Source organism: Ornithorhynchus anatinus, chromosome 11, assembly GCF_004115215.2.
Source record: "Ornithorhynchus anatinus isolate Pmale09 chromosome 11, mOrnAna1.pri.v4, whole genome shotgun sequence".
NCBI classification, from domain to species: domain Eukaryota; kingdom Metazoa; phylum Chordata; class Mammalia; order Monotremata; family Ornithorhynchidae; genus Ornithorhynchus; species Ornithorhynchus anatinus.
Genome location: NC_041738.1, coordinates 36,512,494 through 36,540,303, shown reverse-complemented (window position 1 = coordinate 36,540,303; position 27,810 = coordinate 36,512,494). Strand labels below are relative to the sequence as shown.

Here is a 27,810-nt window from a genome sequence, read left to right as displayed (position 1 = left end):
CCCTATTCCCTCTCCTCTTTGTATTCCCTACGCACCTAGTTCTGTACTCTTTTTAAGCACTCGATGTTCCACTCCCCCCTCAGCCCCACAGCACTTATGTATGTATCTGTCATTTATTTTAATGTAAATACCATTGATTGCTCTGCACCCAGGAAGCGCTTAATGAATATGATATTGGATACAAACTAATCAGGTTGGACACAGTCCCCATCCCACATGGGGCGCACAAGCTTAATCCCCGTTTTACAGATGAGGTAACTGAGGCATAGGGAAATTAAGTGACTTGCCCAAGGTCCCACAGCAGACGAGTGGAGGAGCCAGGATTAAACTCCAGGTCCTTCTGACCCCCAGGCCTCGGATCTTTCCACTAGGCCACGCTGCTTCTCTAACACTTGAACTTGGCTGTCCCTTCCTAGGAGTGGCGAGAAGCCTAGAAACTACTCCCTCAGCAAAACCGTACTGCAGCTTTTATTGTTTTGTGGGGTGGTCAGTTTTGTTTTTTTCTTTTTTCAACTTTGGCCACTGATACTTTCCCTGGATGTCTCTTCTTAGTTTCCTCCTCTTCACTTGCGATTCCCTCACTGGGACCGGAATCTCGTGGGAGATAATAGGCTTTTACTTTTCCCCAGCCCTTTGCACAGTCCCCGGCACATAGTAAGTGCTCAACAGATGCAGTAGGGACCAAACTAATAAAGCTGGCAATCCCTGGGTTCCAGGGATGCACAAGTCAGAGATCTATAGGAGGGAAAGAGGTGTGCAGGGTCGGCTGTTTGTCTGAGGGATGAGACGTCCAAGTCATTCTGATGCTCTCTGGCTGAGCCCCTTTAGTTTTGTTTGTTTTTTTCTTCCCCTGGGCCCACTGGCCCATTCAGTAATTGTATGTAAGGGAGCAGTTCATTCAACAAAGCCCAGGACCCAGACTTTCACTCCTTAATTCTCTCCCTTTTCCAGCCCATCTTTTTATTCCTCCCTCCCCTCCCCCCCCCCAAAAAAAATGTCACGGAGAGTTAGGACAATTAAGTGACACATCCATAACTGAGGACTGATAGCAAGGAAGACACCCAGTTCCTCCAAACAGCCTTTGTTGTCATTGCCGAGACCAGATTTAGATTATCCTCATGATTCCGTGTCTGGAACTCCACCCGATCCACACTTCCTCTGATAAAATGAGGGATTCTCAGTATTATGAGGCGTCTGAGTCTTAGGAGGTGTCTGAGTATCTTACCATTTGTTTTAAATCAGTTGAAAAATAAACAAACGTCGTTAGCTTATGTAGGTGAAACTTTCTATTTTAAGCTAAGAAATGAATTAGTTTCTTTACATTGAGGAAAATGTTGGCCTAGTAAACTTCTCTCCCATCAGGGTTCCCCCTTGGATAAAGTGTTGGAATCAGAGCAGGCACATTTGTTCGTCTGTATCTTTAGCTACCATAATATTTCCAAGGCCTCATAGTAGTGTTTGCTTCATCAGATCTTTGTAGAAAGCCTCCCTCTGTCTCTACCATTTTGATGTGTTAGCTGCCTCCCGTCCTCTCAGAGGAGTAAAATGTTGTATTAATATTTTCTAGAAGGTTGCCCAGAAGAATTCATAGTCTCGTACTTTACATATTACTAATATAGCATCTTCTGGAAAGCACAGAACATTCTAGCAACATGTAATTTCCACAGCACTCCTCCCAAAAGGGAAAGATAAACTGAACCTGTCTTTTGGGATGATAAACTGATAAGAGGTTAGGGTAATAAAAGTAACAGAAAATCAGCTCTTACATACAACTGCATACATCATCTTTTAAAACTGCTGATTGGAACACATCTCTGCCCATTTCAGGAATCTCTAAAGGCTCCTCAGTGCTTCGCCAATGAAGCAGTTGTCCTGACCGGAGGCTTCCCGCCATTCCTAGTTTATTTCTCACCCCATTCCTCTGGTTGGAATGCGTTCCCAACCTCAGCTTCACCAAACCGCAGTCATTCCATCATCCTAAAAAGTCACCTTGTCAAGAAGACGTGCCTGCCGTGATTATTGCAGGAAGCCCCACTTTCCCGGTCTTGCCATCCTCTCAACCATCTGAAGACCCCACTATTTTTTTTATTCACTTGAGTGACTTATATTTTTTTCCGAAGCGTGATGTTTTCATCAGTGACATCTTCTGTCTCTCACCTTAAAGTTGTCTGCTCTAGAGCGAGGATAATGCGTTTTGTTACTTTTGTATGTTTCTCCTAGTGCTAGTTCTGTGCTCTGTTAGAAAAGCAGCATGGCCTAGTGTATGGAGCGTGGACCTGGGAGTCAGAAGAACCTGAGTTCTCCTCCTGACTCCACCACTTCTGGATAACGTTGAGCAGGTCACTTCACGTCTCTCTGCTTCCGTTACCTGATCTGGAAAATGGGGATTAAGGCTGTGAGTCACACGTGGGTCACGGACTGTGTCCAACCTGATTAACTTGTATCTACCCCAGTGCCTAGAACAGTGCCTGATACATAGTAAGCGCTTAACAAGTATTTTTATTTTATTTTAAAGATACTCAGAGAATACGGTGGATGCTAATACTGAGCACGGGGTAAGAAAGCTCAGTTGGAGGTGGTAATAATAATAATAATAATGATATTTGTTAAGCACTTCTTATGTGCCAGGCACTGTACTAAGCGCTGGGGTGGATACAGGCAAATCGGGTTGGACACAGTCCCTGTCCCGCATAGGGCTAACAGTCTTATTGACCATTTTAAAGTGAGCTAAGAGTAGCAGTCCTCTGTGCACATTCTCTGTCCCTGCGCCCCTTCTATATCTCCGCCTGATCTTAGAGGAGATAAATGAAAAGGAAAAATATTTGTATTACTTAAGAAAAAAGAGGGTGGACACTTGGAAACTGAACTCTTAAGTCCTGGGCTTCGCTTGTGAAATGATAGTCACAGGGATACATTTTTAGGTTGCACTCCGGCAACAGGCTCAAATAGGTGGCTTATATTCTGAAGGGACTATTTTTATTAAAAAAGAGTAAAAAAAAAAAAAAGAAGATAATACATACTTAACTCTTTTGATTGCCTAGCAACCAAATCTAAGTCAGTCTTAGCAAAAGCATTTTACGTTGAATAAGACTGCATATTGGTGTTAATGCTTAAATCCTAAAGAGGAGTGGAATGGACCCCATGGGGACCTTTTCTCCCTGACAGTATGGCAGTGGGGGTACCTGTTTACCTTACTCCCTAATCTAATTTCTCCTTGCCTCTTCTTGGCCACAGAGGAAAGGCCTTATCTTGAACTTGACATTTCAACCCTGAATTAGTGATATTTTTCAAAGAAAGTATTGCTCTTCCTGGATATTATGTTGCCCTGAGACACATTAGATGAATTCCAACCACGGAATCGGTATTCTGGTAGAAATTTTTTAAATGCCTGAAGGGAGTGGTCCACTTGCATATTCTGTTTTTAGTCCTGGGACAGTTGGTTAATTCCAGGATCAGAGATGTTTGGACATTTTCATTCTGAAGTCAAGTGACATCTTCCCTCTTGACTTTGTTCAGATCGTGCATTTGAAACCGTAAATTTGATTTTTGCATGATTGCACCAGGCACCTTCAATTTTCGTGATCTGAATGTTGGCTCATCTCTCCCAAAGCATGGCTAGCAATCTCTCAGCTCACCATGAAAGAGGATCCCTCTGCAGATGCCAAGAGGATTTGACTCAAAGAAGGGATACTCTTTCATGGTATGCTGACAAAAAACATCCACTTTGGAGAGCAAGGGTTTCAGGTTCTTAGAGATTCTTAGAACAGAGCTTGGCACATAGTAAGTGCTCAACAAATACCATTATTATTATTATTATTATTATTATTATTATTATTCTCTGTTTCCTCTCGTCCTCCCTGGTACATTCCCTCCCTACAGGGTGCAAGGTTTAAAAAGCTTCATTGACATCCTTTTTCATAGTGTGGAATATTAATTTCTAAATCAAACAAACTGTACTGTTCCTTTTATGACACCATTATTAAATGGGAATCCTTTTTAACACCTTTTTTTTCCTCTTCCAGCCGGACAATGAAATTTCTTCCGACTGCAATCATGTAAGTATGGAATTTGCTTATTTTCCAGCTCTGTGTTGTTATGTAAAGAGTGATTTTTATTCCGTATTCCAAAGAGTTCGAGTTGCTCTATTTGGGCCCTTGAACTCAATGCAAACTCAATTCTTCTAAAACAAATACGTTTATTTGTAAATGCTCTCCCCCTTTCAGACAACCCTCAATTTTGGCAAGCCGGGCTATCCTTAATGTAAATCGATTCACCTAGGATTGAGTCCTTTTTATCAACCAGGACCACTGATAATTTATGGGAATCCAATAGTAAGGAGGGCTGAATTTATTTCTAGAATTCTCTTTGAAGAATAATGACCTATCACAAAAAGACCAGATTGTTTTTCAGATTAGGTGTTCCAACATCCCAGTTGTTACAAAGCATGTTATCCTTATAATATTTAGGTTGAGGTAGATGCATGCTGAAGACAATTTCCACCCAGGGCTTTTGGTTTCTGACTAATTTCTTTTAGTGTGGATACTTGTCAATGAAGTAAAAGTCCCGACTAACCATGCTTCAACCAGAATGGGTGAACTGTGTACAGAGATTTTTGTCTTGACTCATCTCTGCTTTCAGAAGAAGCAGCGTGGCCTAGTGGAAAGAGCAAGGGCCTGGGAATCAGAAGGACCTGAATTCTAATCCCGGTTCTGCCACTTGTCTGCTCTGTGACAAGCCACTAAATGTCTCGGTGCCTCAGTTCCTTCATCTGTAAAATGGTGACTAGGACTGTGAGCCCTATCTGGGATGGGGACTGTGTCCAACCTGATTAACTTGTATCTACCCTAGTGCTTCCCAGCAAATAGTGAGCGCTTAACAAACACTTTAAAAAAGGCAGCAGGGTGGGTGGATATAGTTGAGTTGGTTAGCTCTGGATTACTGCTCTGAATTAGCCCCAGAAGCTTGAGAAGCCAATAAAACACTGTGTACAGTCAGACTTGGGATTCAAAGAAAGCCAAGAAATTTTCACTTTACCAAGTCACAAGGAATGTAGCGGGTGGGCAAAGAAAAGGCTGCCTCCTTTCGTAAATGTGGATTTCTTCTCCTTAGCTATCAACCTAAGAACGCTTCAACTTTAAGTTTTCTGTTGAGTTATTTCTAGGAACACTTAGAAAAATGTAAATATCCTTGCTATGCCTGCCCGGCAAAATTCTTCCCAAAGTAGCCGCTAACAAGATCAGCACATGCAAAACAGACAAAAATATCTCATTATTAGAGGAGCAGTGTGGGATGAGTTTGGGAGTCAGAGGACTTGGGTTCTAATGCTGGCTCTGCAATTTGCCTGCTGTGTGACTTTGGGCAAGTCACTTAATTTTCCGGTGCCTCAGTTTCCTCATCTGTAAAATCAATGCCTGTTGTCCCTCCTACTTAGACTGTGAGCCCCACACGGGACAGGGACTGTGTCCCAGCTGATTAGTTTGTATCTCCCCTGGTGCTTAGAAGAGTGCTTGACACGAACTAAGCACTTAACCAATGCTATAATAATAACCATGGTAATATTTAACCAAGATGAGAGTAAGTCCAAGAATTAGACGATTTGTAGACAGGCCCAGTGGCTGTTGTGAGCCACCCTCCTGCCAACCACAGGGGTCTGCAAGCGCTTCCGAAGGATTTGGGTGGGCAGAGGTAAATTGGTTCAGAAGGTGCTGAGAGCGTGCACATTCTCTTCTGTCTTGCAAACAATTAAACTGTACTAAGCATTGGGGTGGATACAAGAAAATTGGACTGGACACAGTCCCTGTTCCACGTGGGGCTCACAGTCTCAATCCCCATTTTATAGATGAGATAACGGAGGCATGGAGAAGTGAAGTGATTTGCCCAAGGTCACACAACAGACAAGTGGTGGAGCTGGAATTAGAATCTGTGACCTTCTGACTCCCAGGCCCATCCTCCATCCACTAAGCTATGCTGCTTCCAAACACACTCCCACACCACCACCCACAACTGGTTCTTTTCCTTGAGGGCAGTTCTCCTGCATTCTTGCCTTCCAAAAATACCAGCCAGAAATCAGAAGGTTTCTTTTTTTTTTTTGTTTCTTTGTTCAACGGCATCTGTTAAGCTCTTACTATGTGCCAGGCACTGTACTAAGTACTGGGGTAAGGAGAAGATTGGACACAGTCCCTGTCCTAAACGTAGGGCTCACAGTATTAATAAATACCATTGAGTGATTGATTAATCCCCATTTTACAGATGAGGATACCGAGGCACAGAGAAGTTAAATGACTTGGCCAAGATCACACAACAGACTAGTGGCAGTGCCGGGATTTAGAATCCAGGTCCTCTAACTCCCAGACCCGGGCTTTTTCCACTAGGCCACATTGCTTCCCCTTCTTCCCCTCGATGTATTGGAGTGACTATAATGCACTGCAGAGCCCTGCGCAGGAAGATCATTTTGAGCACTTGGTTATTCTTTCTGGCTTCATCCAGTCAATTTCTCTTTAATTGAAGAACAGAATTTTGAGAGTAAAACTTTGTTCCCAAAGTTCTTTGGTCTTAGAGTGGGTGGAGCTGGAGAAGAAGCCCAAGAAAAGTTTATCTATCAGGTCCCAAATTTTTCCGGGATCTCAAACCGGCAAGTTTCTAAGGTAGGCTTAATCCTTCCTTGGAACAACAAGAACAACTTTTTATACGTAGAAAATCAAACAACCTGTGGGCCCAGTGGCCGACAATCCCCTTCAAGCTTTTAGAAGAAGAGAAGGACTAGTGTTCTTATTGTATTCCTTTGAGGGTAAGTGGCGTGTGTTCCCTGCAGAATCTGCAGTTTCCCAAATAAGAGGAAGCATGTTAGAAGGAACTTGCACCGAAAGCCTGCACATCTGGGGAAGATAAGCTTGATGATTTTGCTCAGATACCCTGCCCCTCCTTTCCGGGTTATTTTCAAGGGTAGTCGGGACGGAGCCTAATGCACTGCTCTTCTCTCCCACCGAGCTGTAGAATCTAGAGAGCTTAGTGCCTGTGGGACCTCTTGCGGCTCAGTACTTTTGAGGCAAGCGTGAGAGGTCCTTGGAAACTTCTGCCCCTTGGCTCATTCTTAGCTATTCAGCCTAAGCTCTTGTCGCAAGCAATGTGGTAGGATAAATTCATCCAAAAAACCAGGACTTGGTGCTTTCCACTCATTTGAATCCCTGCTCTGCTACTTGAACTTTTTATGCAGCAGCCTCATTTGACAATACCCTCTACTTCCTCTCACCCCAGCCCCTGGAGACAAAAAAATGCCTAAGTGGTGGCCCACATACAGAGATGATTTTACTGCTTTTCTGGGTTAAGAATAGAGAGCGGTAACAATTACCTGAATTTGGATCTTGGGGGGTTTGAGAGGAAAGGAGGAGAAAATTACATCTGATAACAAGACTTCAGTATGTGCTGTTTCCCATGAGTAAAACCAACCTAATCTGGTATTATTTTTATCACTGAAGATGGTCTTGAAATCAGAGAATCAATTTGATGTTATACAAAGTTTCACTAGGCCGAGCCGTATATTTTCCCCGTACGTGCCTTTTATGAGAAAGTTGATTTAAATTGCATGGTTGAAATTTTTTTTGAACTTTTCAATGACCTTGAGTCCATAGCTTTTAAAAAACCAAAGTAGTATTTATTGGAAACAGCCTTACAAGGTGGCAGATATGAATGATGGTGATTTTGTCGTTGTCTAACATCTTATGTCTGAGGACCAGTGGCTTCCCTTCTCACTTGTTGCTTCCCTCTGAGGTTTAACTCTTATCTGTCCTACAGTAGTCTCTTGTCATTTCCGGGCATGCCAACTCTTGATGATAGTAAATGTCACACTATAAATATTAAAAGTCACACCTTTGTTTTTTCTTTGATGCAGTTGTTGTGGAATTATAAACTGAACCTGACTACGGACCCCAAGTTTGAATCAGTGGCCAGAGAGGTCTGCAAATCCACTATTTCAGAGGTAATTGTCAAAGGAGCATGCAGCTTTGCCTGCGACTTATGTGAAGACACTTTTCTCTGAGAACCAACGTAAACCTTTCAAAGCCTGGGTACAACTTCAACGTTTTCCCACTTTAGGGAGTAGTAGTAAGCGGGGAACAGGTCGGTGGAAGGTCGGGACTTGTCAGACCATCTGGCTGCAGATATTTTTCAGAGTTTTCTTAGCGGGCTTCTCCTTTTCTCCCTGGGTTAAGTAAGGTTGTCCACTGCTCAGAATTGACCCTGGGCCCAGACAGATCCAGACAGTTGGGAATTCAATGTTTGCTGGGACTCCAAGAGACTTGTGCAAAGGCCACTATCTGTTTCACCACTGCTGGATTTCCAGAAGTTTTGCCTTGTGGCAAAACTATCCTAAGATACCCTGAACAGATGAAAGCCTGGCCTGTTTTAAGCTGTAGAGGAACAATCTTGAATTTGAACACTTGCCTAACTCTCCCTGTTTGACAGCAGCAGAGAGGCTGTCAGTTTAGGTTACATCCCATTTGCACATCCTTGGTTAAATCCTGAATCTGTCTGGTCACACGTCTCAGTGTTGGTTTTGGCCAATTTCTACCCATTTGATTGCCTTCTGGAAATTGAATCAGGCACGTTTATATAGTCTCAAAAATGATTTTACTCAGTACATTAGTTTGGCTTTCCTGGAATGCACTTGAAGTTAACGACGGTTCCTCCGTGGGCTTTAGGAATACTCTGTTTTGGGAAGTGAAGCAAAAGTGAGGGTGTTTTTTATTTTTTTCCCCCTCTTGAGTATCAGTTTAATAGAGGGGCATAGAAAATTAAATATCAGGAGAAACAGAGCTTGTTAGCTAGGCTCTTAATACCACTATCCCAGATTTCTTCCACCCTTCGTTCTGGGCTCCCAAGTGTCAAGTAATACCATCTGAATATCTACATGCTACAAACTTCAAGTTTGCTCTAAACAGTTTAGCTAAATGCTGCCCATTTCCACATCTCTGGTTTCAGTAATGGAGCTCCTGCCACATTTTTATAAGTGTGTGTTTTGAGGATGTTCCCCAATCACAGCTGAGCCCATTTCCCTTCATAGGCTTTGATTGCCTAGCACTATTGTAAACATCTTGCTCTAAGTCTTAGAGCTTTAATGACAGAAATAGAAGCTATTAAGTGCAGTAGAGGGGGAAAGAAACATGGGATTCTAATTGAACATTAATGACTACCTTCATTTAAGATCAGCAGTGAATTAAAGCACAGAATGTTCCTACCTGGTGTCATTTAATAAAAACTCTGATGATTCAGGACAAGTGTGCACATGCAACCTCTTATTTGACTTAGAACCAACATGATGTGCTCTTGGTTTTGTAGTGAGTGATTAAACCGTTGGTTACTAAATACCGGGACGGGTGTATCATGTATCTTTCCTTGAAAGTACCTTGGCTTAATTAAAAAAAAATTTCATACCTCATCTTGCATATTGAAAGGATATTTTCTACTGCTGGATCACAAGTGCTGGGATTCTAAAATCTTTTCCTCTTGTTCTCTTGTGAAGCCTATCTCTTAGTTGGGATCAATCAAGCCTCTTCATGACAGTATGTTTTATTGATAGCTTTCCTTTTAAGCATCACAGAGGATATTCAAGGTTAAGTTGAAAAAGTTGCATTCATCTTAACTATTGAAGATCAGGATTGCCTATGAAAATCACTGCAACTTGTGTGAATTCTTTAACTTGCTTCCTTCAAAACGCAAACATAATTTCAAGTTTCAGGTTCATTCTGGCCATAGAGCAGATAAGGTGGGGTGTGAAGGTAGGCAAGAAGAAAAGTCTGTTCATGAAGGGCTAATGAGGGGAAAAGGAAATAGATTGAAACTAACATTTCCCTTTCTTTTTATCTTTTCTGATAGAGTGGATTCTGTTTTTTGAGCTTTCTCCTGCATTTTAAAGCTCTCAGGAGGAGGTGGAGAAACCCCAGTGCACTTGAGAATAATGAAATACTCATTGGCCATCTTAAGTTAAATTGTAAATTTGACTTATTTCACACGTGCAGATGTTTTCCTTTGTTCCAAAGTGCATAGGATCTTTTAACAGCCTTAGCTCTCTACCTGCATTAACCAAGTCTGTAGCCCAGGCAGTTGTAGCCATGAGTGGTTACCATGCCATTCCTTGTTGGAGGCTGGATAAGAGTCACAAATACTTAAAAGCCAAGAGCTCTTGGGTTGCCATATCTGAGATTCAGTGGCATTCCTACACCTCTTCGCCTCCCTCCACTTTGCCAAAGGACATCCCTGGGAGCCTGGGACCCAGACAGGCCTTGGAAGTGGAGATCCAAAGTCTGAAACAGTTGCCATCTAAGGGAATAGAGTAAGGACAAGGGGACTCGGAACTGGGAGATGGGCACTGGGAGCAATGACGGTCTGGGGCCTCCCTCATTGGCCTTGGAGTCCCTATAGCAAGAAACTTGCACAGAAGTCCTAATGCCCCAGCCCCTCCCTGACCCAAAAACCAATTGGCACATTTCAAGTTTTGTGCTTAAACCACAGTATTTGTTGGCTTGTTCATATTGAGTAGCAGTTATGGTTTTGGATAGATTTCATAAGGAAAACCAAACCATATGGAACCACTCTATACCGAGTGACATTTTGTTTTTCGTTTCCGCAGTACTGCAGTGCAGCCTTGCCATGAGTCCCAGGATTGGGTCCTCTGTGGTATCGAGTGCCTCTGCGCACACACACTGGCATCTCCCTATCCTACTTTCTCTGGGGCATGATTTTACTAATGTTTAGAACACTGGTTTAGAGCCCGTGATTATCCCGGAACAATTTGTCACTAGTGTTTGTATTCCATTACACTGGAAGAGCTTAATCCACCTGCAGTTGGTGCAAAGCACACTACTTACCATGTCAGATAGAAAGATAATACCTTTTCTTTCACTGGGCCTTGTGGGTAACGTACAGTAACAGACAGCTTCCTCTTGAGCGACAATGCAGGAGTTGAAGATGAGGCCGGGACCACCGCCTCTGCCCCTGCCACGGGGTCTTCAGAATCCCCTGATTGCATTTCTAAGGCTGATCTCAGCCACCCTCACACTTTGGGGCTCACTCAGGGGACTTCTCCGTCGAACTTACCCTCTTTAGAAGCGAATTCTCCCAACGTCTTTGTGGATGCCCGATTTATTGTCCAGCTGCTTTCCTCCAGGAGTAGCCATTGGTTTTTGTCATAATAATAGCAGAGCAGCCCGGGAGAGTTGCGTCAAGCGCACCACCCTCCTTCAGAGAAAATTACTAGACATCAATGGTGATATTAAACGATATCCTTCTTTTGAACAGATTAAAGAATGTGCCGATGAGCCGGTGGGAAAAGGCTACTTGGTCTCCTGCTTGGTGGATCACAGAGGAAACATCACTGAATACCAGTGTCATCAGTACATCACCAAGATGACTGCTATCATCTTTAGTGATTACCGTCTGATCTGTGGCTTCATGGATGAATGCAAAAACGATATCAATATCTTGAAGTGCGGCAGCATTCGACTTGGAGAAAAGGTATCCACCACACTTGAAAAGGTGTATTGGCTGAAAGAGCCTTTCGGAGAGCTTTAATAGGGTTGGAAATCCGACAGGCAAGGGAGAGAGGCACCTGGTTGATAATCTGTAACAGTTAGTGTCTGAGGCGGCTTCCTCACCTGACGAAGTCTTGAGAGACTGTGAGTTTCTTACGGTCAGGGATTGTGTCGGTTTGTCGTTATTTTGTACTCTCCCAAGCACTTAGTACAGTACTTTGCACCCAGTAAGCTCTTAATAAATACGGTTGAATGAAAGGGGCCTTGTGTTCTTATAGGAACTAAATAATCCAGTGTAGTAGGCTGTTGGATTTGGCCATAGCTTAGTAATCAATCAACCATTTATTGAGTGCTTACTGTGTGCAGAACTCTGTACTAAGTGCTAGGGAGAGTGAGAAGCAGCGTGGCTCAGTGGAATGAGCACGGGCTTTGGAGTCCGAGGTCATGAGTTTGAATCCCAGCTCTGCCACTTGTCAGCTGTGTGACTGTGGGCAAGTCACTTAACTTCTCTGTGCCTCAGTTACCTCATCTGTAAAATGGGGATTAAGACTGTGAGCCCCACGTGGGACAACCTGATTCCCCTGTGTCTACCCCAGCGCTTAGAACAGTGCTCGGCACATAGTAAGCGCTTAACAAATACCGACATTATTATTATTATTATATCTTTTATATTAATTTCTGTCTCTCCCTCTAGACTGTAAGCTGTCTGTGGGAAGGGAGCGCATCTACCAACTCTGATATACTGTACTCTCCAAAGCACTTAGTACAGTGCTCTGTGCAGGGTAAGCGCTCAGTAAATATGATTGATGTGCCAAGCATTGTGCTAAGCACTGGGGTAGATTCAGATAACCTAGTCAGTCATAATACCTGATCCAAATGAGGCTCACAGTCTAAGAAGGCAGATAGTATGAAATAGGAGAGTGGCCTACCTGGCCATATATCTGGCCTTCCTTTTGTAGTCCTTTGCGTAGTGGGCTGCATAATGTTCTTCCCACGTGTGCAGTGTGTTTGCTCTTCTCCCATTCCCTTCTCAGCCCTTGAAATTCTGTTTGGGGATCCCTACATAAACTTAATGCCACCCCCATTCTCTCCCTGCTCCAGGGACAGAATTGAGCCTGTCAATTTGGAAGTTAACCAAGTTGTTTCATTCTGACAACACATGGAGATAGATTTTCCGATAAAACCTTGAGCAAACGAAAAGGCAAGTTCTCAATCTGGGAGTTAATAATGGGCCTCCGGCACATAACGGCCACCCTTTTTAACACATACTTAGAGGTGGTCCTGCTTTGTAATTAATTTCTGTACACATAGTACTTTTGCACCGTTGCGCCTTTGTCGTTGACTTTGATTTTCTCCGTCTCTGTGAAAAGTCCCAGGTGGGACTCCCCTTTTAAGTCAGAAATAGATGGAAGAAGGCACAGTCGGGGTCAGAAGAGTTCCCGCCTCCTGTTTGGATCAGCGTTACCTCCTCTTCACTATCTCTTGTAGAATAGGAAGCAGTGGGGGAGAGGTGGAGGAGGTGGGGAAGAAAAGATGTTACCTTTTCCGCTATTAGACCCCAGTTCATACCGAGAATTCCCCGGTGTGATCTGTTTTCACGTATGCCATAATCTGGCTTGATAGGAAAGTATTTTCAAATGCAGACAGTTCCTGTACAAGTTTACACTTGTAAGCTTCTCCCTTTCTCTAGTCAACCAATCAGTTGTATCAGTCAGTCGTCGGTGATTGCTGAGCACTTATTGTGTGCAGAGCACTGTACTTGGTAAGCAATTGGGAAAGTTCAGTACAGCAGAGTTGGTAGACACATTCGCTGGCCACAACGAGCTCCCGGTCTAGAAGGGGAGACGGGCATTAATATAAATAAATTGTGGGTATGTACATACGTGCTGTGGGACTGAGGGAGGGGTGATTCTCAGGTGCTTAAAGGATGCGCAGGGGTTGCATAACTAGAAGCCTGAGAGGATTTTAATAATAATACTGGTATTTAAGTGCTTATAATGTGACACATGTACTTAGCGCTGGGGAAGGTGCATGATAATCAGAATGAGAACCCCATGTGGGACCTAAGTAGGAGGGGGCACAGTAGAGGTGACACAGCAGACAGGTGACAGAGCTGGGATTAGAACCCAGGTCCTGTGACTCCCAGACCCGTGCTCTTTCCACTAGGCCCCGCTGCTTCTCTAGGGATGGACCCTAAATATTGAAACCCAGTGGCCCAGTGCTTTTTTAAAGTAATGTGACCTGGGTACACCTTCAGTATGCAGGAGGCATATGAACTGCAGCTTCAGGGGCCCTCAAAGGGATCATCTTTTCCTTATACAGTGCCAGTGCTGAGTCAATGTGGTGTTGGTGGTGAACTCCCAAACCAGCACTGCTTTCCGTGCTGTCATTTTAGCACAACTCCCTTTGCGCCCCCCCCCCCCACATTCCCCACAGTTTCCAGAACCGCTTTTTTCCACCTCTTTTTCTAAACCTTGGGCTCAACTGCAGGTAAAGCGGCCCGCGGCCCTCCCACGGCTTAATCACAGGTTATGCCCCTATTTAAGTATGCAGAGCAGGAAATGTATAGCCAGAGAAGTTCCGTAAAAAATGCACCTTAAGGTCAACTCGATAGGGAACTTAGAACTGGAGCCTCCACACGGAGCCTCTTGGGTCACTCAGAGTGGAAAGTCAGTGCTGAAGGGCAGGAATTAGGTCTCCTTTATTTGCACTGAATAGTGTTACGTACAGGTCTACTGTTACCCAGGAAGCGTTCAGTAAATAGTTTGGAGCGGATGGACAGTGCCAAGAGCGTGCTATAGCGGTTTTGGTCAGGCTGAGGACGCCTCAGCATTTGAAGATCGTCGTTTGGTTTTCGGTGATTCCCAAGTCGCTAGTCGGAGCACTCGTTGTTTGCTGCCCGTTTGAAAGGTTGGGGAAAAGAGAGGAGCTTGCGGTGACACACAACCCTGCTGTCCAGCATCTTGGGGTGCAGTGCGTCAGACATTTTCCTTCCCTATTTCGCCTGACTTTCTGGTGCCTAACCCTCTTTTTGTTTCTTTTTGTTTTACCCTTCACATACGTAACATTCTGTTTAGTGAGGATTGAAGTTCAGTTGTATTTGTTGAGCCCTTACTGTGTACAAAGCACTGTACTAAGCACTTGGGAGAGTATACAGTACCACCATAAACGGACACATTCCCTATCCTCAGTGAGCTTAGAGTCTTGAGGGGGAGACAGACAATATGACTAGATAAATTCCAGCTGCAAACACAAGTGCTGCGGGGTTGGGAGAGGGAATGAATAAAGGGAGCCAGTCAGACACAAAAGGAAGCGGGAGAAAAAGAAATGGCACAGACAACCTTTCGAGAGCAGCCCGGTGTATTGTTAGTGAGGACCAGCTGTTCCTTTGTGTCCTGGAAGGACGTACTCGGTTTATGTCTAACTTTCAAGCTCCACTGAACTTTTTGTCCGCAAGTAGTAGTGATAACGGAGGAGTCATTGTATCGTACCTGTCCCAAGCACCGTTTGCTGAGCAAACAGGACGCTCTCAGGGAATAACATTGATTGAGTCTCCCATTGCACTTGACGGACAAGCCACGATCCAGCCGTGAAGGCGTCAGGACTGAGAAACTGAGTAAAGGAATTGATTATAGTGCTAATGGTTTGCAGAGCACCACTCCCATAGTCGAGTTTGTGGCAGTCCTAAACCTGCTGGGGCCCAGGAGTGCAGCGTGAAGATGATGATGATGATGGTATTAAGCGCTTACTATGTGTCAGGCATTGTTTTAAGCACCGGGTAGATAGAAGCTAATCAGGTTAGACACAGTCCATGACCCACATGGGGCTCATAGCATTGATCTCCATTTTACAGATGAGGTAACTGGGGCACAGAGAAGTTAAGTGACTTGCCCAAGGTCATGCTGCCGACAGGCAGCGGAGAGGATTAGAAGCCATGTCCTTCTGACTCCCAGGCCCATGCTGTCTCCACTGGGCCATGCTTTTCACAGCATATGAGTAGATGGGCAGGAGTGCAGGATATTGCAGAGTGCTCACAAAGAGTCTTACACGCAAAACCCATTTATGGCCAAAAACATCCACGGCAGAATGCAGCTGCCTTGATTGATTACCTCTGCAAGCTTCACCGCCCTCATGCCCTGTACTGAGCGCTGGGGAGAATACAACAGAGTTAACAGAACCATTCCCTGCTCACGGCCCACAACGGACTCACATTAGCCAGTTATTTTCAGTATTCTGGCTGAGCCTTCCACGATATGTTATGTGCCTTTGGTGGCTTGTTTTTTTTTTGTTTGGTTTTTTTGGGTGTTTTTTTTTTAAAGTGGTATTTGTTATGTACTTACTATGTGCCAGGCACATAGTGGGGTAGATACAAGCTAATCAGATCAGACATAGTCCATGTCCCACTTGGGGCTGACAGTCTTAATCTCCATCGTACAGATGAGGTAACTGAGGCACAGAGAAGTTAAGTGACTTGCCCCAGGGTCACACTGCAGACTAGTGTTTGAGCTGGGATTAGAACTCAGGTTTCTCTGACTCCCAGGCTCCTGCTCTATCCACCGAGCCATGCTGCTTCTCTCATGTTCGGAAACCTTCACCGTCACTGATAGCAGAGCCCCAACAAGCATCTCTCTACACCTGACTTTTTTCAGCCCTGCACCTCAGCGTTGGATGGGTTTGACTCCGGGGCAGGATTTACAGATACTGTGCGGGCCGTTTAATTCTCTTCCATGTCACCGGCACTTTCAATCTTGCATCGAAGACATTAAGTTGCTCGTGTGACGGTTCAGTTTTTGGCTTAGTGTAACAAGGGAGCCATAGGGTTTTTGTTCCTCCACCTATTCTGACCACCTCCCTTTTTCTTTTGCATTATGCAGTTTATGTAGCTTTAACATCAACAGTCCTCTACAGGCGATCCTCAATTTGCAGTGTTTTGAGATGTAGCTGGGTAATGCTCGTGACCATTCCAAATTTACATCCGTTTCAGGTTGTTAGCCTCCTTTTTTGGCATTGTTATTATTGTGGTCTTTATTGAGAGCTTACTGTATAGCAAGCCCTGTGCTAAATACTAGGGGAGAGCCAAGATAATCAAATTAGACACCATTTCTGTCGCACACAGGATTCACAGTCTAAGAGGTAGGGAGAGCAGTTATTCCCGTTTTAGAGATTTTACTAGCTGATGGGGTGGAATGGGTTGGGGGTGCACAGGAGCTTCAGGGAAATGGGAAAACAAGGTTAGAGGGGAGGGAGGACTGACAAGGGGAGGAACAGAAAAATAGCGTGACCTAGTTGATAAAGCACAGGCCTGGAGATCAGAAGGACCTGAGTTCTAATTCTGGCTCTGCCACTTGTCTGCTGTGTGACCTTGGGCAAGTCACTTCTCTGTGCCTCAGTTACCTCATCTATAAAATAGTGATTGAGACTGAAAGCCCTGTGTGGGATATGGACTGTGTCCAACCTGATTAACTTGTATATACCCCAGCGCTTAGCAGAGTGTCTGGCTTATAGCAAGTGCTTAACACATACCCCCCCACCAATAAAACCCCAAAAAACCAAAAACCAAAAACTCGTTTTCCAGATGGATTCACCAATGAGGATCTATACTCCAATTCAATTTGCTTGTATCCACCCCAGCGCCTAGTGCAGTGCCTGGCACATAGCATCATTATTATTATTATTATTACATGACCATTTTACTGCCAATGAAGTCAAGATTAGCTACCCTTTTGGGAAACACTTTAATGTGACTCAGGTAACGCATCTAAATTCTGGGAAATCTTGGTAAAACCAGGGTATCCCGACCCTCATTCAGAAGCTAAACCCCAATTATATCTTTGTTCATAGGAGAAAATTGGTTCCACTTTCATTTCAGCCCAAGATGCCATTTTCAGGAGCCAGCTAAGTTTGTTAGTCCAAAAACTGCCTGTATATTCCTTTCCTCTTTGGGACAAAGAACAGTGCGAGGCCTTCCTATACCGTGCTGGCTAAAGGAGTGTCCAGGTGACCACTGATGTGCTGTCACTATCCTAGTCTGACCTCCCCATCTCTTTCTCCCTTTACACAGTCCCCGTTATTCCTTCTTTCTCTTATCGTTCCAAGGTGGCCCAATTCCCATTCCTTTTGCTTTCCTGGAAGGGCTGAAGGAGTGGCAAACTGAAATAACCTCTCGTACATCCTAGTGGTAACCCCCGACAAATGGAACGCGTTCTCCAGCTGAACAGCAGCCCAGCGGCCTTTGGTATAGCACTCTGAGCCCTCCCTCATCCGCTGAAAGGGAGACCTATTGAAAGCAAATTGGCCTCTGTGTGAATTTCCTTGCAAACACCCACTGTGCTTTGGTAGAATAAATTTTTTGTGCCTGGCACTACTGCTTTGTCAGCTTTTTCGAAATATTCGCACATTTTTTTGTTCCACACATCATCCTGCCTCCAGGCTAGAACAAAGGAGAGCAAGATGGCACAGCTCATATTTTGCTTCCCCCCTTTCCCACTTAGATTTCAAGTCCAGTTTAGAAACCTTTTGGTTCCAAAGGCCCTTGGAACCAGTAGCAGGAGGGGGCAGCTGGCTAATGTAAGCCTCCAGAGTTCCTGGAACCTGTCCTGTTGTCGTTGTCTGAAACTCAGCTTGCCAGAGCGGTGAGGCTTCTTGAGAGCTGTGGCTTTTAAGCTGACAGTGCATTTTAACCTGATAATGGCATTGATTAAGTGCTTACTGTATGCTAAGCATTGATGATAATAAGTAATGCCTTGTATTTTTATTCAGCACTCTTGTGTTTCCACAACACTTTCACATCAATGATCTCATTTTATTCTCTGTCAACCAGGTGAGGTAGGGAGAGGCAGGTACTTTTCTCCCCATTTTTACAGATGAAACTGAGGTCCAGGGTGAAGATTCTTAACTCAGGTCCCACAGCAGGCCAGGGTAGAGCTCAGACTAGAACCCAGTTCTCCTGATTTCTAGTCCCTCACTCTTTCCACTAGACCACACGTTCTCTACTCATCTTCCAGAGTCCGATTAAGGCCATACGAGGGGCCCTCTTCTACAGGATTCCAGTGGCCGTGCTGCCCCACTTCCTCACTCCTCCCCCCGAGAGATGATGCCCACACCCTTCTCCCCCACAACCTGCATGAAGCATTTTTAACCTCAGAAGAATGGTCCTGGTGAAGGTACACGTTGACGAGGAGAAGAATTAGGCTGTGTGAGGCTGGAGGCAGTTGCCCTGGCTCCGTCACACCCACATCCCCTTTGCTTTGACTCAGCACCGTGAGGAAAAAAGGTGCAGAGTTGTCGTGCCTGGAAGCAGGAACCTGGACCGGTGGACCGGAGAGTAGTCTAAACACTCCTGAGAAAGTGGCCGTACAAAATGGCATCCTGTCCTTTTTCCTCTGCCCTCAAGGCTGGTTCAGTCCCAGGCCTCCTAACGAATGCGGCCTGAATTACTGCATCAGTCTCCTCTCTGACCTCCCTGCCTCCTGCATCTCCTCACTCCGGTCCATATTTGTCTCTGCTTCCCGGATCATTTTTCTAAAAAGCCACTCACGTCTTTCCACTCCTCATAAACTTCTAACGGTTGCCCATCCACCTCCACTTCCTCACCAACGGCTTTAAAGCACTCAATCAGCTCTCCCCCTCCTACCGTACCTCACAGATCTCTTACTACAACCCACCTGCATTCTTCATTCCTCTAACCCCAACCCACTCACTGAACCTCCATCTCATCTGCCCTGCCTCAGAACCCTGGACCACCTCCTCCCTCTTTCTGGGCACTCCCTCCCCCTTCACATCCACTAGACCACCAATCTCCCCATCTTCAAAGCCTTATTAAAATCACATTTCTTCCAAGAGGCCTTCCCCAACTAAGCCCTTAATTTCCCCTATTTCCCTCCCTCCTGCCCTGCCTATACATTCCGTTGTGTATTCCTTAAGTACTTCCATATTCATTCTAGTCCACAACATTTAAGTACATGCCCATCTGTAATTCATTTTAATGTCTGTCTCCCCCTCTAGTCAGTAAGCCCCTTGTGGTCAGGGATCATGCTCCCTACTCCCTTATACTCTTCTCTCCCAAAGCGCTTATTGCAGCGCTCTGCCCACAGTAAGAACTCAATAAATACCATTGAACGTTCGACCATCTAAGGGTGTTGCATCTGTCCAAAAGACTCCCAGACCAGAGCAGGCCCAAGGGCTGGTGACTTAACCAACCTTTTTTATTCTCCCCACTCAGGAATTTGTTGCCTTGCCGCTCATGGGAGCAAAGGAAGATTAGTTTGGCTCATTTGATACTTAGAGCCCATAGGTTCCCCTCCCCAATACTAATCAAATCTATTGGTTTATGTATGTGTGAGACTCTTTAGAAAAGTGGTTCCTGAAACCAGGACTGCCTAGAGTTGTGCAAAGTAACTGTAAGACAAGGAATGTTAGCTTAACTGGTTCTAAAGGGTCAACTGGGAAAGGGGTAGGTGGGTTTTGTGGCTCAATCATAACTAGATCAGGAATTTTCCAAGCCATATGGAGAAATGAAGAGAAAGGGAGGGTTGAAGGGGTTCTCTAGGGAATTGCCCAAACTTCAATTGTCGTGACTCCCCAGTCGGTCATCTTTGTACCTCACCTCCTGCCAGGCACCCCTTTCATCTTAAAGCTGCCTATTATTTTAGAAGGGAAACCGTGAGGAATTAATGTCAGCATTCCCTGCCCTTTCTGAGAAGGGAGATGGGGAACGTAGAAATAGATTCCCAGCAATTATTAGCAGACTACGCCCCATTAAAGTGTCCAAGATTGATTTTATACAAGCATCTTCCTCCTTAGTGTGGTCTCCAGAGACCCCAAGAGATCAGGGCATTGCTAGTAAACAATATGACCTAACGCTTCCCTGACAGGCAACAACAGCGAGGCCGGGGCTGACTGAGGTGGTGCTGTCAGGCTCATTTTGTGATGGAGGGCTCTAGCTCCTCTGCCTTCTCTTTGAGCCTCTTCATTTCCCTGCCTTCCAAAGAGGCCTCAGTGCCTAGGCTAACAGGGTCTCTCACCTAGCTGGCTCTCGGTCAACAAATACCTTTGGGTGGTGGCGCCGAGCAGCTCCCTGTTACGCTGTCCTGGACACCGTCCGTTGTGTGCTAAGGAGCCTTCTGTCTCTTTTCAAACCAGCCCCTTGTCTACCAACTCGGACCCAAGTCTGACTTCCATCCCCTTCGCTCCACAGAAACCGCCCTCTCAAAGATCACAGATGACCTCCTTCTTCCAAATCCAACGGTCTCTACCCCATCCTAATCCTCCTCGACCTCTCAGCTGCCGTCCACACTGCGGACCACCCCCTTCCCCTGGAAACGTTATCCAGCCTCAGCTTCACTGACACGCTTCTCTCCCGGTTCTCCTCCTATCTCTCTGGCCACTCATTCTCGGTCTCCTCTGTGGGCTCCTCCTCTGCCTCCCACCTACCCACCAACTCTAGGGGTCCCTCAAGGTTCAGTTTCGAGTCCCCTTCTCCATTTCCACCCACTCCCTTGAAGGATTCCCATGGCTTTAGCTATCACTTCTACGCGGATGATACCCAAATCTACGTCTCCAGCTCTGATCTCTCTGCCTCTCTTCAGTCTCGCATTTCCTCCTGCCTTCAAGACATCTCTACTTGGATGTCCTGTCGTTGCCTCAAGCTTTACATGTCCAAAACAGAGCTATCTTTCCACCCACTTCCTGCACACTTTCTCACTTTTACACCCCCTGGAAACCTCACCCCCTTCCATGTTTTGGTAAAAATCTAGTCAGTTAAATGATTCAGGGTCCCTCCATTGGAATAGGCAATTTTGAAGATAGCTCCCGGGGTTCATTCTGTCTTTCCCAGCACCCTGTACCAGGAAAGACGCAAAGAGTGTTTGAAAGAGAGAAAGAGAGAGTTTAGGAAGTCACAGAATGTAGTGCAAAACCACAGCTACCATTACCATCATCTTAGAGCTGCACCCATCTTAAAATATCAAGCCAGCCTCGAGGCATTTCTCTCTCTCCCTCTCTTTTTCTCTCCCTCTATCTCTCCCTCCCTCCCCCCCCTTCGGTGTTTCTCTCTCAAATTGTATTCCATAAGGACAGGAACCGGACCTTTCTAGTACCTGTTGGGTTGAGCTAGGCTGTAAAATTTAGGTTTCTGTTCTGCAAAGCCCTAGCAAGGATAATTGGCTCTGTGGCCTGACCAGAGGCCAGCACAACTGGAAAGTTCCTCTCTGAGTTGCCTAAGCCCCCCACACCCAGTTGTCCAAGACTACAGGGTGTTGCAGAACTGCTCGTTAAGGAAAACTTGCATTGTAGCCCTGACCCCAGATCTTACACCATACGCTGTATCCAGACAGAACCCTGTCAGAAATATGTTCCCCAATTCTGACATTACATTCCATGGAAAATGCATAATGAAAAGGAGTTCTGGCGGAGCTGGAGTCGTCTCTGTGTGGACAGGGACTCCTGAGCAGCTCATTTTGAAAAAATCTCTCCCAGCCCATCAATACAGCTTGTCCTGGATGGCCAACCCTCTCATCTGTCCAAAGTTGGTGAGAGACAATACTGAGACTTGCTATTGCCATGGTGATTAAATGGCATCTGATTAAAATGGTAAAGCTGTTTAAATGGTGAGTTTTGTTGAATCCTGTTGAAACAAAACCAGCATTTAGGAGGGAATTCTCGCTTAGAGCCTTGAATGCTTTAACCAAATGCTGATTTGTGCTACTGTAAAAAATAAAAAGGGAAATTATGATTCTACTGCTTCTTTTGTTTGATTTTATTTCTTTATTTTTTACATCGGCTGAGAGCACCAATATTTGAGAGCAAGCTTTTCTTCAAAGATCAGTGAACAGAAATTTCCGGGCTGTGGTATTGCTGACGTGTTTTACAGTTTCCCCAACAGCACTTTCCTTCCTAAGGTCTTGCAGTGCCTTCACCCAGCTCTTCGGCACTCAGAGCCTTCATAGTTTAAGGCAGCAGCCTTTTTCCCACCACATCTCCCCAAGGTTATCGATGAAAATTCTAACACTGTTTTCAGTACAGCAGGGCCTAGAGGAAATAACACAGGACCTGTGAGTCAGGAGACTTGAGTTCTAATCCTGGTTCCGCCATCATGAATCTGCTGTGTGTCCTTAGCCAACTCACTTAACTTTATTGTTGTTGTTTGTCCCGAGTCTGTTATATTTTTAAGAATTGTTTCAAAAAACAGATAAAGGAAGTGGATGCATAGTAAATGGAGCCCCCAAAATATCAATTACTGAATATTGATTGTTTCTGCCTGACATCTCTACTGTTTCAGAGAAGCAGCGTGGCTCAGTGGAAAAGAGCACGGGCTCTGGAGTCAGAGATCATGGGTTCGAACCCCGGCTCTGCCACTCGTCAGCTGTGTGACTTTGGGCAAGTCACTTCACTTCTCGGTGCCTCAGTTCCCTCATCTGTAAAATGGGGATGAAGACTGTGAGCCCCACGTGGGACAACCTGATTCCCCTGTGTCTACCCCAGCGCTTAGAACAGTGCTCGGCACATAGTAAGCGCTTAACAAATACCAACATTATTATTTCTTAGGATGCACATTCACAAGGAGAAGTGGTGTCCTGCTTGGAGAAGGGCCTGGTGAAGGAGGCAGAGGAGACTAACCCCAGGATTCAGGTCTCGGACCATTGCAAAAAAGCCATCCTGAGGGTGGCTGAGCTGTCCTCCGATGATTTCCACCTGGACAGACATCTGTACTTCGCTTGTCGAGACGATCGAGAACGCTTCTGTGAAAACGTGAGTCGTTTCCGTCTTTCTGTTCTCTTCCCACAGGCCCCCCCCCCAAAATCAGAAACACCAATATGGAGGAACTTTTAAAAACTGAAAAGATCCAACTCAAAGTGGATTTGGGAGAGAGTGAAAAAAAATTTGTCTCAATCAGTTTATGGTTGATCTTTTGGAGGTGGGGTGGGCATCAATCCCAAGAAACTCTACTTGAGGAGACATGGCTAGTGGAAAAAGTCTTCTGTCAGGAGGTAAGACCTGACTTGGTGGTTTACTCTTGTTCAGGTCACCAAGAAAGACGGAGTCATTTACCCTTTCTAGGCCTCAATTTCCTCATTGGTAAAATGGGGATAATAAAACCTGCCCTTCCCTACTGTGGCCTTGTAAGCACAGCGGAGATGATGATTGTCAATAAGGCGATCATTACCTTGCTACATAGATATTAGTTATGTACATCTCCATCAGAGCTATACTAACTCATACTTTCTGGAGCTTGAGGACCAGCAGCCCAGATAGTTTTTTAGCTCAACGAAGCAGCACAACCTGCATTTTCCCAGAAGCTGCGGAAGGTGAATGTCAGTACAATGTTTTCACTTAAGCTGTTAGTGGTTTTGAATTAGAAGCAGGCCACAGCCACAATAGTAGGTCTATTTAATAGTGGCTGGAAGTGTTGCGAGGGAGGTTGGGAGACTGTTGCAGAGATGGCAGAAGATTGACTGAAGGATCAATTGATCCTGAAGTTTTTCTGAGTTTTAATTAGCAGTGGCTCTCTGGATACACACCAGAACGATTCCGGGACTCTCCCTCCAGTCACCCAGCACGGACCATCCCTGGAGTCATCCCCAGTCTCCCCAGTCACCCAGTACAGATCATCCAACACCCCTAACCCTCCCGTTTCCATCTCCTGTCGTGCCTTCTAGACTGTAAACCCGGTGTGGGCGGGGATTGTCTGTGTTTATTGCTGAATTGTACTTTCCAAGCGCTTAGTACGGGGCTGTGCACACAGTCAGCGCTCAATAAATACGATCGAATGAGTGAATGATTGCAGATGGAGGTGAGGCGTTCTGGGAGAGATGCGTCCCTGGCGCCTCTCTGGGTCAGAGACGATTCGACGGCGTAAGACCAGACATGACTGTGAACAGATGACAGTAATCAAGAATAGCCAGCCTTTCCACTGACTGTGATGGGACCAAGGTTGCTAAATTGTGTGTGAGACTGAGCTGTTTGGCTAAGTGCACATTCCATTTTGTGCAAGGGCCTCCAATTGAAGCAGACTGGCATTGTGATCCCTGGCCAGGATTGCTATCTGGTTTATACATTAGCCTCATGTACAGTCATCAACAATGTGAGCGTTTCATTTTGCAGACTCAAGCTGGAGAGGGCAGAGTCTACAAGTGCCTCTTTAACCACAAGTTTGAGGAATCGATGAGTGAGAAGGTGAGCGTTAATTTTAAGTGGCTGTTTGGTCTGAGTATAATCTCGTGAGTCCTTCCCCTGCCTTAACTCAATTTTAGCCGCCCCCTCCCCTCTCCTCCATTCCCCTGGGATTTGAACATGGGGACAAACAAGAGAAAGGGTTCCTAGGGGAGTAAGGCTGGGGAAAAGTGAGAAAGATTCCCTCAGGGCTGAGGGGATAGATAGGGTGAGGTGCCCCAGTCCGGAAGGCAGGCGGGATCTGGAGTGCCACCCTCTCCCGTCCCCTCCTGAAGCTGAGTCAAGAACCCTAGGCCTTGTTGAGCCCTCGGAGCCCTACCAGGTCCCATCCTACTCCAAGGGGGTGGCCATCCTACCTGTTGGGATGCAGTTAATGGCTCCCCACACACAGACTCAAGTCCCCGGGAAATAGACCCCCATGATTCCTCCTGGCCTTGAGTATCGGAAGGCTTGAAGTAACTGACCACGATCTGAGCAACTGTATATTTCATTCTGGGGTCTTATTTTAGTCTCAGCTCTTGTCCTTCGGTTTTGTATAAGAGTAGCTCTTGGAATCAGAGTACCGAGCGGACAGGAGATGGTGATGGGGTCCACCCAGACGAGGCTTGTCCTTGATCCCGTTGAGGCGTCTTTCTCAGTAACCTTAATGGACCACGAAAGCGGTTAGCCACATATTAGTTGCGTTCGTTGTCCTCCATTTCCCGGAAGCTTAGACTCGGAAAAAGCAGGCTGCCGTACCTGTCCGTACCTTCTCATTTTCTTTTTTCCAGCATCGTCTCAACCTACAATCGTTCTCTCTGTTGTCCGCTGTCAAGTCCCTGAGTAAATTTGTATAAAGAGCATTATATGGGTTTGAAAGTGATCATTTGGGGCTCCTGGGTCCCCGGTTGATGCACCTGTTCTGCTTTCAAAGGATTTTCACAGCAGGATCTATTTGTGGATCACCGAGCCTAGCTGTAGCCAGCTCCATTTAGCAAGAAGAGCAGTGGTTAGACTTCCCAGATTATTTCCTTACCCCAGCGGGCCAATTGCCGTTTGGATTCTGCGGAGGCCTTCACCGGAGCAGCTCTGTCGAATGGAAAATGGAGCATTTATTGGATTCCCCACAACCCGTAGTATTTTAACACTGTAGCGAATACAACAGCAAACCCTGGTTTAGCACTGGAACTAGTGAATAGGCCTCTCTAATTCTGCCCCACTCCCAGCGTGGTGACGTAACCTTCGCGTTGATTTTTAGTTAAAATGAATAGGAGTGGTTGCTTTTGTAAAGGCTCCAGTTTGGGCACTTCTGCACGCCTGTTTGCCTGTGCTAGATGGAATGTGTGTCCAGCAGAACCACGGTGACTCAGCTGTCTTCCCACCTTCTTTCCTCAGTGTCGTGATGCACTGACAACCAGGCAGAAGCTAATTGCCCAAGATTACAAAGTCAGTTATTCATTAGCAAAGTCTTGTAAGAGCGACCTGAAGAAATACCGCTGCAATGTGGAAAACCTGCCTCGGTCCCGGGAAGCCCGACTGTCTTACCTGTTGATGTGCCTCGAATCCGCAGTTCACAGAGGTAAGAATTCATTTCTCCCCCCACTTCGCCATACTTCAAGAAGGGCAGAGATTGAAAGGATTGGAGAGGCACCTGTAAATATTGGTTATTTCCTAATTTTGCTTAGGCTTTTGCCACCGGGATTTCTCCCTGACTCCTCTCGGGGAAGGGTAGTCAAGGGTTTGACATTCATAAGCCACTGGCGAAGTTCCTTCTGGCTACTTGGCGGAGGAGTTGAACGTGAAGAAAATACGTTGTCTGCCATGTGTGGAAAAGGATGGGACCATTTTTGGTATACAACCTGCCTTGACATATTTGTCACAAAATGGTGACAGTCCCCTAAATTCTGACTGGATTATTCTAAGTATTTGAAAGCAGGTAGTTTTCTAGAAAGTGGACACGTCGGTCTTATTCCTGTGGATGGGCGGCTCTTACGGGCCATATTGCTAAAAAGTGCCAAGAATCGGGGGTATGGGGGGTCAGAGGACCTGGGTTCTAATCCCAGCTCCACCACTTGTCTGCGGGGTGCCCCGTGGCAAGTCACTTACCTTCTCTGTACCTCAGTCACCTCATCCGTAAAATGGGGATTAGATCTCCGTTTTCTCTGTGACACCCATCCCACTCTGTGACCAGCCTGATTAGCTTGTATCTACTCCAGTGCTTAGTACAGTGCCGGGCACATAGTAAATGCTTGGCAAATACCATTAAACAACAGAAGAACCCAGTAAAAACCTGAGAAGCTGAACAACTTAGCGTGGCTTAGTGGAAAGAGCACGAGCTTGGGAGTCAGAGGTCATGGGTTCTAATCCCCACTCTGCTGCTTTTCAGCTGTGTGACCTTGGGCAAGTAACTTCTCTGTGCCTCAGTTCCCTCATCTGTAAAATGGGGATGAAGACTGTGAGCCCTACGTGGGACAGTCTAATTACCTTGTATCTACCCCAGCGCTTAGAAGAGTGCTTGGCTCGTAGTAAGCGCTTAACAAATACCAACATTAATATTGTTGTTATTAACTGGAGCATAATTAACAACTCAGTGTATTATTAAATGGAACGAAAGGAAGTAAAATTTGTGAGTCAAACCATCACCCCTCCCTCTGCCGACCGCCATTCTTGAAGGTATAGTTGTTCTTGCCCCTGTAACTGTTGGGGCCAGAGGCTGCTTCCCGGATTTCAACGTGAAGGGACGGTGTTCTGCAGAGTAGAACCCCTGGAGGAGAGGCCAGGGTGCTCCAGTTGACACCACGGCTTTTAGCTTTCTGCCCTTTATGTGCCCACATATTTGACATGCCCATTTTACAACTTGTACTATTCCGGTTGATGGGGCGTTCAATATATGTGTAAGGTAATACCCCTTCAAGATATTAATGCCATCCTTTCTTAAAGTGGGGCTGTCTGTCTTCAACATCCAGTTGTCGTACACACGCAGTCACAGACCGTACAAGGCTTCATTCCCTGTGCTTGAGAGGCAGCCTGAGGCTCAGTTGAAAAAGCGTTCTCTTCAAACTGCGGTAATTTGAGGCTCTTAGATGCTGCTGTGGTCCTCAGTATTCAACTTGACTTTAGCCGAAATAGTAATAAT

General features: G+C 45.6%; 1 protein-coding gene across 1 annotated transcript in view; it reads left to right on the top strand.

The window, feature by feature from the left end:
• Positions 1-27,810, top strand: part of GLG1 (golgi glycoprotein 1) — a 137,527-nt gene that overhangs the window by 70,317 nt on the left and 39,400 nt on the right. Inside the window, exons 2-7 of the mRNA XM_029075800.2 lie at positions 4,023-4,055; positions 7,889-7,975; positions 11,293-11,508; positions 23,070-23,273; positions 24,627-24,698; positions 26,070-26,253. Of these exons, the coding sequence (XP_028931633.1) occupies positions 4,023-4,055; positions 7,889-7,975; positions 11,293-11,508; positions 23,070-23,273; positions 24,627-24,698; positions 26,070-26,253 (796 nt within the window). The remainder of the gene's footprint in view (positions 1-4,022; positions 4,056-7,888; positions 7,976-11,292; positions 11,509-23,069; positions 23,274-24,626; positions 24,699-26,069; positions 26,254-27,810) is intronic.